The 14069-nt window shown below is 43.5% G+C and overlaps 1 protein-coding gene across 1 annotated transcript in view; it reads left to right on the top strand.

Moving 5' to 3' along the window:
* Positions 1–14069, top strand: part of ELP3 (elongator acetyltransferase complex subunit 3) — a 98628-nt gene that overhangs the window by 62260 nt on the left and 22299 nt on the right. Inside the window, exons 10-12 of the mRNA XM_009283434.1 lie at positions 2034–2124; positions 6234–6299; positions 11549–11776. Of these exons, the coding sequence (XP_009281709.1) occupies positions 2034–2124; positions 6234–6299; positions 11549–11776 (385 nt within the window). The remainder of the gene's footprint in view (positions 1–2033; positions 2125–6233; positions 6300–11548; positions 11777–14069) is intronic.

The following is a 14069-nucleotide window of genomic DNA, read 5'->3' as shown; positions in this document are numbered from 1 at the left end:
TAGGATGAGAGGGAACAGCCTCAAGTTGTGCCAGGGGAGGTTTAGATTGGATATTAGGAAAAATTTCTTCACCGAAAGGGTTGTCAAGCATTGGAACAGGCTGCCCACGGATGTGGTTGAGTCACCATCCCTGGAGGTGTTTAAAAGACGTGTAGATGTGGCGCTTAGGGACATGGTTTAGTGGTGGACTTGGCAGTGTTAGGTTAATGGTTGGACTTGATGATCTTAAGGGTCTTTTCCAACCTAAACGATTCTATGATTCTATTCCATGAAAATGCTGTTCTCCTCTAGTGTGTCTTTTAGTCACAATGTGAAGTGCTCATTTCCTCTAATTGAGGCTTTTTGAAGTATGTTGTGTTGGCTCTGCAGTGTCTTATTTACTCAAAGAAATCCACTGAATAAATGAAATGGTTTTCTAATTGTATTTTGCCTCAACTTTTTGGCATGCAAGTGTAAGAGGCGAGGAATTTTTCATAGACCCTTGGCTTTATAGAAAAAAGAGCAGGGAAAACAGGGGAGGAAGGTAAAACACAGGGCCCCCGTTATGCTGAAGAAAGTTGTACCGAAATTGGAGTGCAGTGCTGAAATGGGAGGAGAATTCTGGAGTCTGAAGCCCTTGTTTTCGATCTTAACAGTAAAGGAAAACTTCTTTTCTTGCTCCCCTTGCCAGTGTCTCAAACTTCAATAAGGCTGAAGCTGCACAAGGATCAGGTCTTTAGGACCCTTGAAGACCTTGATCTTTTATACAGTAATTGTTAATAGGGGCCATGATGTGAATGCAAGTCCTTAAGGAACTGAATAGATCAATTAATACATTTTACGGAGGTCATCAGACAGCTGCTAGATGGTGATGACTTTCAATCAGTACTGAACCAAGATGGATTAAGCTAATTACATTACCAATTCCCTGAACCATCCCATTCTCTGTATGGGTTTTTTTTGTGACACTCTGTTCTTTACTCTGTTGAATGCTTGCATAGATAAAGGAGGAATACTCACCAAGGAATGTTTGAGCCCCGTTTTGAGACCAACCCGTTGTACAATTTACTGAGTCTCTTTCATACTTGTAAAGTCCTTGTTTCCCCGTAGAAGATCGGAGGGGGTTTGGCCTACGCAGTAGTGCACTTGGGTAGTGTGTTATCAGAGGTGCCAGGGTGGAATTTGAGCAGCGGGCGGGAGAAGCATTTGAGATCACCGTATAGTACAGCGTTAGATAGAAGGTGAGCGTGGAGTGGGATGTGCCAATAATCCGCATGTTTCTTTTTCAGCTTGATCTGGATGCATAAATTCTCCTTTCCCTAAGGGATGGTATCCTGCTTTCCTAAAGTCTAGTGGGAAAAACTGCCCTGGAAGGCAGCGGAGAGGCCAAACCTGGTCTTGCTTTCAAATTTCGTTTCAGTACCTCCCTTGGGGAACTGAAGGAAGGAGTTCTGCCGTTTGCAGACTCATGATTTACATTCCCATAGGAAGGCCCTAGACTTTCTGGCTGGGCTTTGCTGCAAATCATTTGCTAAACAGAACCTTTTCACTTTTAAGCAGCTAGCGTCCCAATATAAAAATGTTGTAATTCTGATGAATTTTCCCTGATGGACATTCAACTCGGAGACCGCAGAAGGACACAGGCTGGTTCCCAATTGCTGGTCTCCAGCAACAGATACCATGAAGGACATCTGACCTGGAGTCCTAGGCGAGGCACAGGCTCGGCTGGATGATCCTTTTTTTTCCAGACTTGCAGGTGAAGAACTGAGAGCAAAATTATAACCTATTTCTCAGGATTGTAAAAGCCTACTTTTGGCTTCAGTCTTTTTACGAAAATAAAATCTGTAGCTTTTTCCCTTCATTTTTCTCCTGCTTTTAGTTGTGTTTTGCCTGTGTTACTTCTTGTTCAACCAAAGACTTGAAACAAAGGTAATTCAGTTAAGTTCTGTGGTCTGCTATTTGGGATCTTGGCTTAGGTGACCGTAATGGTGCTTTATGGTGTATTGTCTGCTAATGCAGTTGTTTGAGGTTTTTGTTTTTCCTCTTACATGCAGAGATATCCCAATGCCACTAGTCAGCTCTGGAGTGGAGCACGGGAACCTGAGGGAGCTTGCCTTGGCCAGGATGAAAGATCTTGGGACACAGGTAAAACGTTTGTCAGTTGATATTGAGGGAGAGCTGCTTGATGCCTTACACAAAGGAGCAGAGAGGAAAGTAATGACCAGAAGACACGATAGGAGCCAGGTTTACTGCTGAACTAAAATGATCTGCAAAGGTCTTAAAAAAAAAAAAAAAAATTTAATGACTAAAAAGCACCTTGATGATACTTCGGAAAAGCTGGTTTTGTTTGGTTGGTTTTTAGATTGGCACTTTCACCTCCTTCCTGAAGGTACTCAGTAACTAGTTTGTGATATTCCACTTTTTAACAGAATGAAACCCTTAAATCAGAGAGAAGGCAGGAAGATTTCTTTTTAATTTATGCTATTAGAAATTCTCCTTCCTTTCTTTTTCCCATGCATGCACTTACTTGACTGAACAATGGGAAGAAAAGCTCTTAGTCTGAGACCAGGGCAATCTTGCAAGAGAGATTTCAGCACAAACAAATGAGACTTGATATTCTTAATATTTCTAAGGTCAAATAAAAATATGAGCGGCAGTGGAGAGGAGGAGGGGGAGGGAGGAATTGCATTTATATTTGAAGTCAGAAGGAGGTATGTATACCCAGTCTTGATTTTTCTCGGAAGGTCGCTGTGGCGGTTGGCATTCAGTGCCCCTCATGGTCTGCTCTGACACTGCTCACTGTTTGAACCTCCCTCCGAAACCCTGTTGCCAGCCACGGTTTGCAGATCCTCCAGTAAAGTTATGCCCAAGTTCTGCCTTTCCTGGGATGCCCGACGTCCTAGACAAAACAACACGCAAACCTTGTGTTCCGTGAGAGTATTCCAAAGGCCTTTAATTGCTTTGGGGTCCTGGTGTTCAGGCAGGAGCAGGTCCTCACCACAACTGTCCTATGCATCTGTATTGTGATTTAGCGCTCCCTCTTTCTAGCTCTCCTTTGCTTAAAGAGGTTTGAAGGCATTACTGCATCCAGCAATAGTAAAGTCTTCAGCTACTGTGTGTGTGCCTGTAGCCCCACATCAACTTGTGCTGCTGACCTATATTGTTGGTATTTAACGTGGATAGTTCCCTAGGCTACATCTAGCTCCTTACTGCCTTTGCCATCTCACTTGCATCTTGCGGTTGCAGTGCAATGGATCAGAAAATAAACTGCAGACTGTCTTCCTTCCAGCTGGGCTTTCCCTACCACTTAATCTCTCCTAAGCTGATGCCCTGGACTTTCTCCTTAAATCATTCCTCCCAGACTCTCTTCAGTAGCAAGCCAGGATTTGGCAGACAGCTTTGCCAGCCACAGAAGCTTCCATCCCTCCTGCTGACTTCTCACTTCAAAACCAGGCAGGGGAGACAACCTCCGTGGTGCAGCTAACCCTTTTCAGTCGAGCTCTTTAGGGCTACTAGCGAACTCTTCCCTGGGTTTGATACTAAAACCACATCGTTTGATCTGAACCTGATCAAGACCAGCTGGAGAAGCAGGATAGCTGAGCTGAACCATTAAAGGGCTTGTCAGGCCGGCAGTCATCGCTTTTAGAAGAACCAAATCTGTAAATATCTCTGCTGTGCAGATGATTATAGATTTTGATTTAGTGAGGCAGAAACACTGCAGCTGGTGGAATGAGGAACCAAACAGTTTGCTGCAATATAGCTTGAAATGTAAGGTACTGCTGTGTTTTTCGTGTGTCATAGGAGAAAACTATAAATATGCTTTTGTCCTCTTGTCTCTTAGCTTGGAAAAGGAGAGGAAAAGGCCAAGGCAAGGAAGGGACTTACAGGAATCTCATATATTTGCAGGCTCAATAGTAAAGATCAGCCAGCTCACCAGCTCTGGCAGTTCTGGCATCTGTCTTTGGGGAATGGCTTGGTGAGGAGCACGTTTGAGGGATGGGGATCAGTCATGCCAACGCTGCAACCTGTGTCTGTGGTTGTTGGAAAGAAATTATTCTTGAGGAGCCTTGCTGGAGGGACCAGATGCTGGCCTTCGTGATCGCCAACCGCTGAGTGCAAGTGGAGATACGCAGTTGGGACACAGAATTTTAAAGCAGCATCCCAGAATACACTGTCCTTCCTCAGTTCTGGGGTTCTTAATGAAGAGTGGATATTCCTCTGCCTTTCACTGCGCTGTTTAAGTAGCTGGGAAATTGTAAAGCAGAGAAGAGTTTGTCTACTCTAGAATCCTGGTACGACAGTGAATCCTGGTTTTGCCATAGCCCACTCTAAAAAAACAAACACAAACCCCCACTTTTTTCTGCTATATGGGAGATTGTTGCTTTATATTGATAAAGGAATTTAAAAGCATTCAGAGGAGGACAGGGCATGAGATAGAGCTGTGCTTGTTCTGGGTACTCTGAGTTTCTGTGTGAATTGGATTTTCACACGTTCTTTCCCTGTCTAAAAGTCTGGCTTTTGGAAATACGTGGGCAGGTAGGTGGTGTTGCTGTTAGAGCAATTTTAGCCCATTGGTGGAGGTTATCTTCCTTCCCTCCAAGTACAGCAGCGCTAGTGGAATGAATCCGGGGATGGATGCCCCATCCCTGGAAACATTCCAGGTCAGGTTGGACGGGGCTCTGAGCAACCTGCTCTAGTTGCAGATGTCCCTGCCCACGGCAGGGGGGTTGGACTAGATGGCCTTTAGAGGTCCCTTCCCACCCAAACTATTCTGTGATTCTAAACAAGCCCTTCCCACCCAAACTTTTCTATGATTCTAAACAAGCATTTGTGTCGTTGTTTAATCTCAGTCGGCAACTAAGCACCACGCAGCCGCTCGCTCACTCCCCCCCACCCGGTGGGATGGGGGAGAGAATTGGAAGAGCACAAGTGAGAAAAACTCGTGGGTTGAGATAAAAACAGTTTAATAATTGAAATAAAATGATAATAATAATAATACACAAAGCAAGTGATGCACAGTACAATTGCTCACCACCCGCTGACCGATGCCCAGCCAGTCCCCGAACAGCGGCCCCCCCGGCCAGCTTTCCCCCAGTTTCTGTACTGAGCATGATGTCCCATGGTATGGAATGTCCCTCTGGCCAGTTTGGCTGTGCCCCCTCGCAGCTTCTTGTGCACCTCCAGCCTGCTCAGTCGGTAGAGCATGGGAAGCTGAAAAGTCCTTGGCTAGTGTAAGCACTGCTCAGCAACAACTACAACATCGGTGCGTTATCAACTTTGTTCTCATCCTAAATCCAAAACACTGTACCAGCTACTAGAAAGGAAATTAACTCTATCCCTGCCGAAACCAGGACAATTTGCAACTCAGCTGCTTTGGGTAAAAGAATCATGGCTGCACTTCGCTGACAAAAGTTGGGTTAAGCTTAACACTGGACTTTCCAATAAACCTGCTAAGATGTGAATGCGCATAGTCTCCTGCAGTAGGAGTGCTTGTACTATCACAACTGTTTGCTTACGTGAATGGGTGCCAAATTACTCAACTTTCATTGGCTTTGCTGAGAAGCACCGAAGTTGATGCAAGCTCTAACCCATCTCTCAGGCACGGAGCTTGGAGCCTCGTCTCCTCTGTCTGACTTCTAAGGGAGGGAAGATTTCTTTTGGCTGTCTTTTGTTTTCTCCGTCATTGGTCCCAAGCCTCAGTGACGCTCTGTGGATGCCAGAGCAGCGTTAGCTTTACTTTCTGATATTTGGGTAGGGCCTCTGCAACAGTTTTCATGTGATCATTTAAAAGCAAGGAAAGGGTTGCTGAGATTCAAAAACTGGCTATTTGAGGACTCTCTGGTGCCTTAGCGTAGATTTTCCCAATGTTAGACCTTCCTAATGTAGGGTAAAAATGGATTATGCCGAAGTCCTTTTTTTTTCCTCTGTTATTCTTTTATGTATGTTGACTTCGCCTCCAGACCCTGCTGTTTGTGAATCAAAGGGTACGTTTCCTCACGAGCCATAATGGTTGCTTAGTGAATTGATTTTTGCCAGCATGTCTTTCCATTTAGCACTAAGACCTCTTCCCGAGGTGTATTAGGGATGGATCGGTGAGCATTTTTATTTTGAAGTCTACCCATTTGAAATTCATCCTTGCAACTTCATGCTATTTCAGCTTAGTTTTGAACCCAATAGGTGGCTGGAAATCTGTGTGTTTCAGACCTTAATGTTTTTCTCCCATGTAATTTTTTTTCCTCACTTTCTTTTCCTAGTGTCGTGATGTAAGGACAAGAGAGGTTGGAATTCAAGAAATTCACCATAAAGTGAGACCGTATCAGGTAAAATTTGTCTTTTCTCTAGGAGCTTGTTTCAGACACAATCTGTTTTATGTGTTTGGTGTGGAGGTGTTGGGACCCATTTGTTGCACGTCCAATCCTGCGGTTCGCCTCTGTAGCTGGATCCAATTTTCCATTTATTTTCACAGCAGCTTTGGATGTCTCTGGTTTGAGCAGAGTCAGATGTTGAAATGTATGGACCACCGTGTTCAATAAACTGACTACAGCCAGCAGTTATTTTGGTATTTGCACTGTTACAACAAAATAAGCAGCTCTTTCTTACTGCTTCTCAGCCTTCCCTTTTCTCCCTCCTCATTACAAATTTGGATTTAGAAAATACCAGAAACACAGTGTGTGCATGCTGAACAGGAATGAATGTTTAGCAAGATGAATTTACAGCCTTTTTTGTGAATGTGCATGTTTATATAGGCATACAGTATATGTATAAATACATTACTGCACATGTATGTATATATTTATATGTGAGTAGATCCAGTCAGCATATGACACATATGTTGTTCTTTACCTTCCTAAAATAGTCCACAGAGAGACTGCTATGCTTATTTCATAGAAAGGAAAATGTTCACTGCTGAACTTCAAGCATCCAATTTAGGACACTAATCCTCCAGTTCACTGTGGTTACAAGGAGGGATCAGTCCTTCCAGAAAGTTGTCAGGAGGTCCATGGCCATGTATGGCACCCAAGGAGATGAGCTTTCTAAGATCACACAGGGTCGGATCCGTCTTGGTATACATGTATGCTGTGGCCAATAAATCATACCCTGGAAGTATTCTCTTCCTCTGCCTTTGTGGACGTTAAGGAAGGACTTGAAATGACTGTAGAGTTTGTCCATCATGTATCTCCTTTACTTTCAAACAAGAATTCTTTGTGCCAGGCAGAAGATACTGCCACCCCCAGGTAGAAAGCTGAATCAGAATGAGGCTTGCTTACCACTGTCCTCTTCTGTGCAATGGGCACAGCACCCACGTTCTAAATGTGAGCCGCTAAACTGGGGTTAGGCTTTCTATGTGTCAGCGCAGAAAGAGATTCCTAACAGAGGTCCTCTCAGTTGTGCTTTGGAAGCTCCACTGATTATTTAGGCCTCAAAGAGGTTCTGAGTTTGGTGCCAGAAGTTAAGTAGCATGAATATTCTCCGAGTTTAGCATCTGAAGGATGTTCTCGGTTTGCAAATCAGAGATTACTGGGAGCCATATTCTGTTTTTCTCCTGCCATTATGTGAATTCAGATGGAGTGCAATACTTCCCATCTTGCATAACAGAAATCCAGTATGGAAATGTATAACGATCCCAAATAAATTATCTTGTTCTTACCAGATTTCTGCAAGAACTGAGGCTGTACCGACTCATTTGTACATAGGCCATGTAGCCTTTGTGCTCTGCTCCCATTATCTAATCTGTGGTCATTTCACGAAATACCTTCCGAAGACGTCTGTTGTCAGCAGTGCTAATCTAATTTAAATTGTAAATTTCTTGAGTAGTTAGCAAATAGCTTATCACAGGGTTTTCAAAGCAACGTTATGTTGAAAATTCCCTTTGTTAAACTCATCTGTCTGAGTGGCAGGAGGATGTCATTATGTAGTCTTAGCAAAATTTATCATGACAGCAAGCAAGAGAAATATTCTGAAGATGGTGTAATTTTTCATGCGCTTTAGACTAATGACAAGGTACGATGTTTTTCTTGGCTTCATAAATAAACAACGCATCCCCTTGATAAGAGAGGCTATCATGTCAGATCTAAAATAAATTAATTGCTTGCTGTAATTAGTTACACTTTCTGCAACTTCTTTCTGTTAAGGATCGGTAGGCTGTATGTATTTTTATAGTGGCGATGGTGGATTTTTTTTTTTTAAAAAATCAATTTGAAGTAGATTACTTGCCCATAGCTGGTTCTTTACAGAGCTGTCTCTTAAACTGCCTTTTCAATTAGTGGTGTTTCTCATAGCAGCGGAAGGTATTTGCTTGCTCTCAGGATGGTTAAGGCTGCTTAGTGCTACGTAATAGCCTTAAAAATGCTCTAGTGAATTGTTGCTGTAAAGAGACGTTGGATTGACAGTTTTTGCAAGGCGAGGGGCAATGACAGCTCTGTTACAGACAGGAACCTACATTACTGTTAAAGCAGAAAGAGAAAGACTTAGAAGCCGCTGTTCCTGCAAAGCAGGGGGGGGGGGTTATATCAAGATAATGATCTCGATATAGAGCCTTAGTAGGAATAAGGCAGATTTTTAAGCCGGGAGTAGCTGCTTTAGGCCAAGAATGTAATCTGCAACTGGGTTTTCCCTTTGTTTGTCGAAGTAAGTTTAAAACAGACCGTGCTAGACATTTAATAGGATCGTATACTGAAACGGTGACCCACCCTGATGGGGATTATTCTTACCCAGCATACAGGACGCTTTATGGACAAGGGGCTGACACTGGGAACTGCAGCATGCTGCCGTGCATCGCTGTGCACCAACCGACCAGGAAGTGATTCAGGCTGGCTTTGGCAGCGTTTGTGCCAGTGTCCCAGAAGGAAAGGGCTTTGTACACCTCATGAGTCCCTGAAAACCCTTTGAGGGGATTTATGTATCCTAGGACCCTCTGTGCCCGGGGCAGTGGGGAGAACAAAAGGCTCGATCCAATAGGGACTTCTCTGAACAGATCAGCTAATCTGGTACGTGCTTATGTTGCTATAAAAATGCACACAGTATAAAGCCTCCTGGTGAAGGTTCCTGTAGTCTTACTTCGTTTCTGTCTACAAGTGGCTTTCAGACTGGATGTGGGCATAACAGGGCATCTGTGGTTCTATCTAGTCCCTACTGGAGGACAAGCAACGGAGCCATGTTTTCTACTTGTTTTGTTTTGTCCTTGGGAGAAACCAGGAGTTCTCCAATCTTGCCATTTCGAACTCTTAATATAGCAGTGTTTAATAATATTTTCTGCTTTTTTTTTATAAATTAGCAGTAAGCTTTAACCTAACTGATTTTCCATGTATGAAAGTAACTGCAGAATCTGGGTATTTTAAAAATGTCATGCTCTTTTATTTTCCCGTACATTTCCACTTTACTAGTGGTGTTATGCACCTAACGGTAGATCTGGATCGGTGTGTGTCAGCCGTCCTGACTCACAGGCTGGAGCGGAGTTGTGCTCTTGGAGAATTTGGCACATTGGCAGACATCTGCCTGGGACCTTAACCCGCGAGCTGTACGTCAGCGTTGAAATGAGCCTTGCTTCTGTAGTCAGTAAGGGGTTTAATTGTGAGCCGCGTTCACCCAGGCTTCATCATGGAGTAGAGCAGGCAGGCGACAGAATCCCTTACGGCTTTTCTGTAAACAAATCTTTAATTCATGGATTTTGGGGTATTAGAGGATTTGCAGGAAAAAAATACTGAAGTCCTTTGCTTTAGTCTCTATAGTAGTACTGGGAAGAGCATGGCAAGGTATCCATAGGGATCAATCCTATATTGTACTGTCAGGATGTAAACGTTAGAAACACCAGTGCGGTGCTGGTGCACAGGGCATCCACTGACACTTGCCATTCACGTTTGAATTCCTAAAGTTAAAGGAGTCTCTCAAAATGATGGCAGGTGTATCTACATGATGGTTTTAGTTCAGATCAAGGGTGTGCTTGTGGAGCAAATCCTCCGATCGTTCCCCGCTTTGAAAGCATCAGGAGGCACAGAAACCTGGTTTCTTTCAGATTAATTTAGAAAGCGCCTTCCAGGAGCGCGCCTAAGGTACGCCAGCTGGTAATGGGTGCCTAGTGCATGGGATGAGACCAGGACTAGTCTCTGCTGAAACACCAGGGCCGAGTACAGGGGCACGATCAGGCACGATCAGGCGCTCGGTATTGCAAACTATTGCTGCCACTCCTCTGTTGAGCCAGGCAGTTTGGGAAATAATTTTGATCTGCTTAGCAGCTGGTTGTTAGAGGTGGGCAAGGGAGTCCCTACAGCAAGGGTGGGCAGCTATTTCAGCTATATTTCAGCTATTTCAGCTATACCATCTCAATTCAAAACGCAAATAGAGTGACTCACTGTGTCACCAAAGATGTGATATTGTCATCGTCGGCTACAGGTTACATCAAATGAACTCAGTGCTACCTCTGCTGTTACGTGAGATTTGATCAGACCTTATGTTGCCCTAAGGGAGTCTTGTCTTGGGTCCTGGGGCTGCTCCTCGATGGTGGTAGGTCAGGACTGTCTGAAGAAGAAGTTTTTTCTTCTTTCTGCTCTCTTACCCACCAGGTACTCTTTACAGCTTCTAGGTGCTCTGCAGAAGGAATTTCTTCTACCCAAGCATGGTCTTTATTGTATTCTCCACAGTCAGCCAACTCTCACTTCACTTTTCCCTTCCACTTGTTGTGATCTTCAGAGCTGCCTTTGTCTAGGTTGTTATAAAAAAATCGGATTTGAGGCAAGTAATATGTTGTTACTGGTCAGTTCTCAGGGTACTTGTCTGGATGGTTTTGGTGTCTTCAGTACTGTCTGAATGAGTAAGAAAACACTTCTTGCTGATTCTGTAAAGCGCATGTGATGCAATACTCACTCAACACCAACTCTTTCAGGTCCACTCCTGTTTCACTACATAGTTTGCTCATGTAGGTAGATCCTGTGCGGTGCTGGAAAGAACTAATTGGTAATTAGTAAAGAATTTGACTGCTGCTTAGAAGACCCATGTTCTGTAGACATCTCAAGCCATTTCTTTTGCAAAGGAGGAGAGACATGGACCTAAATGCAGGTTTAGTGAAGGCAGATGCAAAACTACTCATTTTACGTTAGCAGGTTTGAACTGGAGCTGAATTTCAATTAGAGCAAGTCCCTTGGTTAGTGGCAAGAGTTGCTGCCCCCATCGATTTTGCAGTGATTATGAACTCGAGTAACTCAAGAAACATAGGTTTTAGGTTTCTGACTTAGAAACAGGTAACCATGTGGGTTACCAGCCCTTCTTAAAAGCTTGCAAATAGGGATAGAAGAGTAGTTCTGTCCCATTGGCAAATACATTTTTATTAAAGTAGTCGCATGTTTTCTCTTTAATACGACTGCAGTAACAGCAGTTCTTATCCGGTACTGCTAAAATCCATCTAGAATTAAATTGGCCTTTAAGAAAGCACTTCATGTTTTCTCTGAATCATAATAGTTTATGGATCCATGAAATTGGTTTTGGTCTGTTCAACGTGTTGCTTAAATATTTTTAAAGGGGTTTTCGTTTTTTCTTTTCCTCTTTGTATTCGTCATCGCTTCTTCTCTTTGACCAGATTGAATTAGTTAGAAGAGATTATGTGGCTAATGGTGGCTGGGAGACCTTCCTGTCCTATGAAGATCCAGAGCAGGATATTCTCGTTGGCCTTCTCCGACTGCGGAAGTGTTCAGAGGAGTCATTCAGACCTGAGCTGAAAGGAGGCGTTTCCATTGTCCGGGAATTGCACGTGTATGGGAGCGTGGTCCCCGTGAGCAGTCGGGATCCATCAAAATTTCAGCACCAGGTACTCCAAGCCATCTTTATTTTTCGTCTGTACCTGTTTCTTGCACCCTCCTCCCCTCTCCCCAGTATAATTGGAGAAGAATTTTATTTAATATCTGAGATTCATTCAGTTGCTTTGAATTTATAGTCCGCTGCAATAGAAACAGAACTGAATTTGAGCCCCTTCTTGCATTTCACCTGCTGAAATCATGCTGCTTCTGAGTTTTTGCTAGTGTGTTCAAGTTTAGGCAATTGCAACTGCTCTGAGATAAAAAAAGCATGCCTGAACGTTATCAGCGCTGCTTCATGCCCGTACGATAGGAGCTCACGTATGCTGGTGCTAATTTGGGTTTTGAGGACTAAGCATCTTTGGTTCTGAAGCATCTTTCCTCTGATATCCTGTACAGTACATCAGACTTCCCTGCACACTGACTAAAAACGAAACAAAGGAGATACTTCCATTGTGTCTTTTTATTTCCTTCTAAAATTGATCTTGTTCGATAGATGAATTTCACTTCTGAAATCTGAAATAATTGCATATCGGAAGGTGAGATTTTATTTGGTACTACCCAGTTTTCTTTCAAAGGAACATTTATTGAATACGTTCTTCCTACCAAAACAAGAAGTCCGACTTTGGTTCTGAGATGTGTATCAGTTTAAGTGATTCGGTGAGACTCCCAAGTGAGGTGTCTTAGTTGGGTCTGACAGTTTTTTGCTTCAGACACACTTGGGAAGCCATTTCATGTATCTCTTAAAGCACGTGAAGAATGGAGTGGAAAGCTGTTTCTAATTCCTTGCAGTGACTCGTATGAAAATGGCACATTATCCTTCTGCTGCATGTAACATGCTGTAGCTTGCAATGAGCAAAAATGTGAATTAAATTTTGCCCCAGTAGGTTTTGAACCTTTAGACTGAGCTTTTAAAAAAGCAATCAGTTTGTCCTCTTTGCCAGAAGTGCTCAGGGCTGATGTTTTAAATTAACTTCCTTGTATTTATTAATCTTTCCCTGAGTATATGCATTAAGATGCAGTTTTGCTAGACGCTGATGAGGTGTGACCATAAGGGGCAGTGGCTGGCGGGGGGGGGGGGGAAAAAAAGAAAAGTGGATGTTTCCACTATAAAATAGTTAACACTTAAAAATTTAGAAAGGAAAAAGTGGTCATCCTGAGTATTGGGGGGGGAGGGGAAGGCAAAAAAGAGAGAGAGAGAGAAAATCAGTTGGAAGTAGCCAACTACAAACGTTAAAATAGGATGCAAATTGAAATTTCATGGCATATGACGCACTCATGTTCATTCGGAATAGTCAGTGTTCAAGAGGTTAATCAGAAAGTGTTCTTCACAGTTGTGGGGGCAATTTCTGATTAGAAGGACGTTTTAGAATGGAGATTTCTGTGTGTTATTTAAAAATGCCTGTAAGTGTTAAATGTGTTTTAGAATTAAATCACATCTGCTTCAGTGTCGCCACAGCCCAATTCTGTATGTCTTGTCAGGAAAACAGATGAACAAAGAGCCGAGCATAAGTCCTGCATCCTAATGTTAGGAGTGAATTAATCCAATCAATTATTCCCAGATATATAGGACAACAAAGTTATTAAATAGAGTAGAAAGGCTATTCCCTTAATTTGAAGCATTATTGTGATTCCAGTAGCACTCCTGCTGTGCAAGATTTCCAAACGTAAATAGAGGCATGGATCTGGTCCAGAACATTAACACGTTCTTCTGCAGTTCTTCTTGATTTGCCATCTCCTGTGTCATGAGCTGAGCCTAGGAGAGCAGTACAGAGCTTGAGCCTAGGTCTACAAGGGTCACGCAGCGGCTTTGTGGGTAGCCCCGACAAGCGCCGTGGTCGCTGCGTGCCTCAATTCTTCATCCTGAAACGAGCACGGTAACAGCTCCTGACTCCTGGAGGGGTTGTGGAAATAAAGATTGCAAGGGGCTAAGGCAAGGTGTCTGTCAGAAAAGTGGACAGCAGCAGGGGTCTCTGGATCTGTAGTGTCTGGCCACATCTGTTTCGACTGATGTCCCGAGTCAGAATGGCACTGGGATCCTTCTGCAGTTCGACAGCGTAGGCAATTGCATCTGGCGTTTGCGCTCTGGCTTTGCTTAATTCACTAGCACAAACCCAGGTCTAGTAAGGTAGACGTTAAGGTGGGTGATTGTTGTTCAGGATTGGTTATCTCAGCAGGATAGACTTGTTCAGCGCCAGGAATTACGGGATGTGTACCAAGTTGACTTACCATCAGTGGATTTAACTTGGTTCTGTTCCTGCCATCGAGAAGCAGTCAGGCACTAGAACTGCCTATGAATAATTTCAC

The sequence above is a fragment of the Aptenodytes forsteri genome, unplaced genomic scaffold, assembly GCF_000699145.1.
Source record: "Aptenodytes forsteri isolate BGI_AS27 unplaced genomic scaffold, ASM69914v1 Scaffold534, whole genome shotgun sequence".
Lineage (NCBI taxonomy): Eukaryota > Metazoa > Chordata > Aves > Sphenisciformes > Spheniscidae > Aptenodytes > Aptenodytes forsteri.
This window is presented reverse-complemented; position numbering and strand designations above follow the sequence as displayed.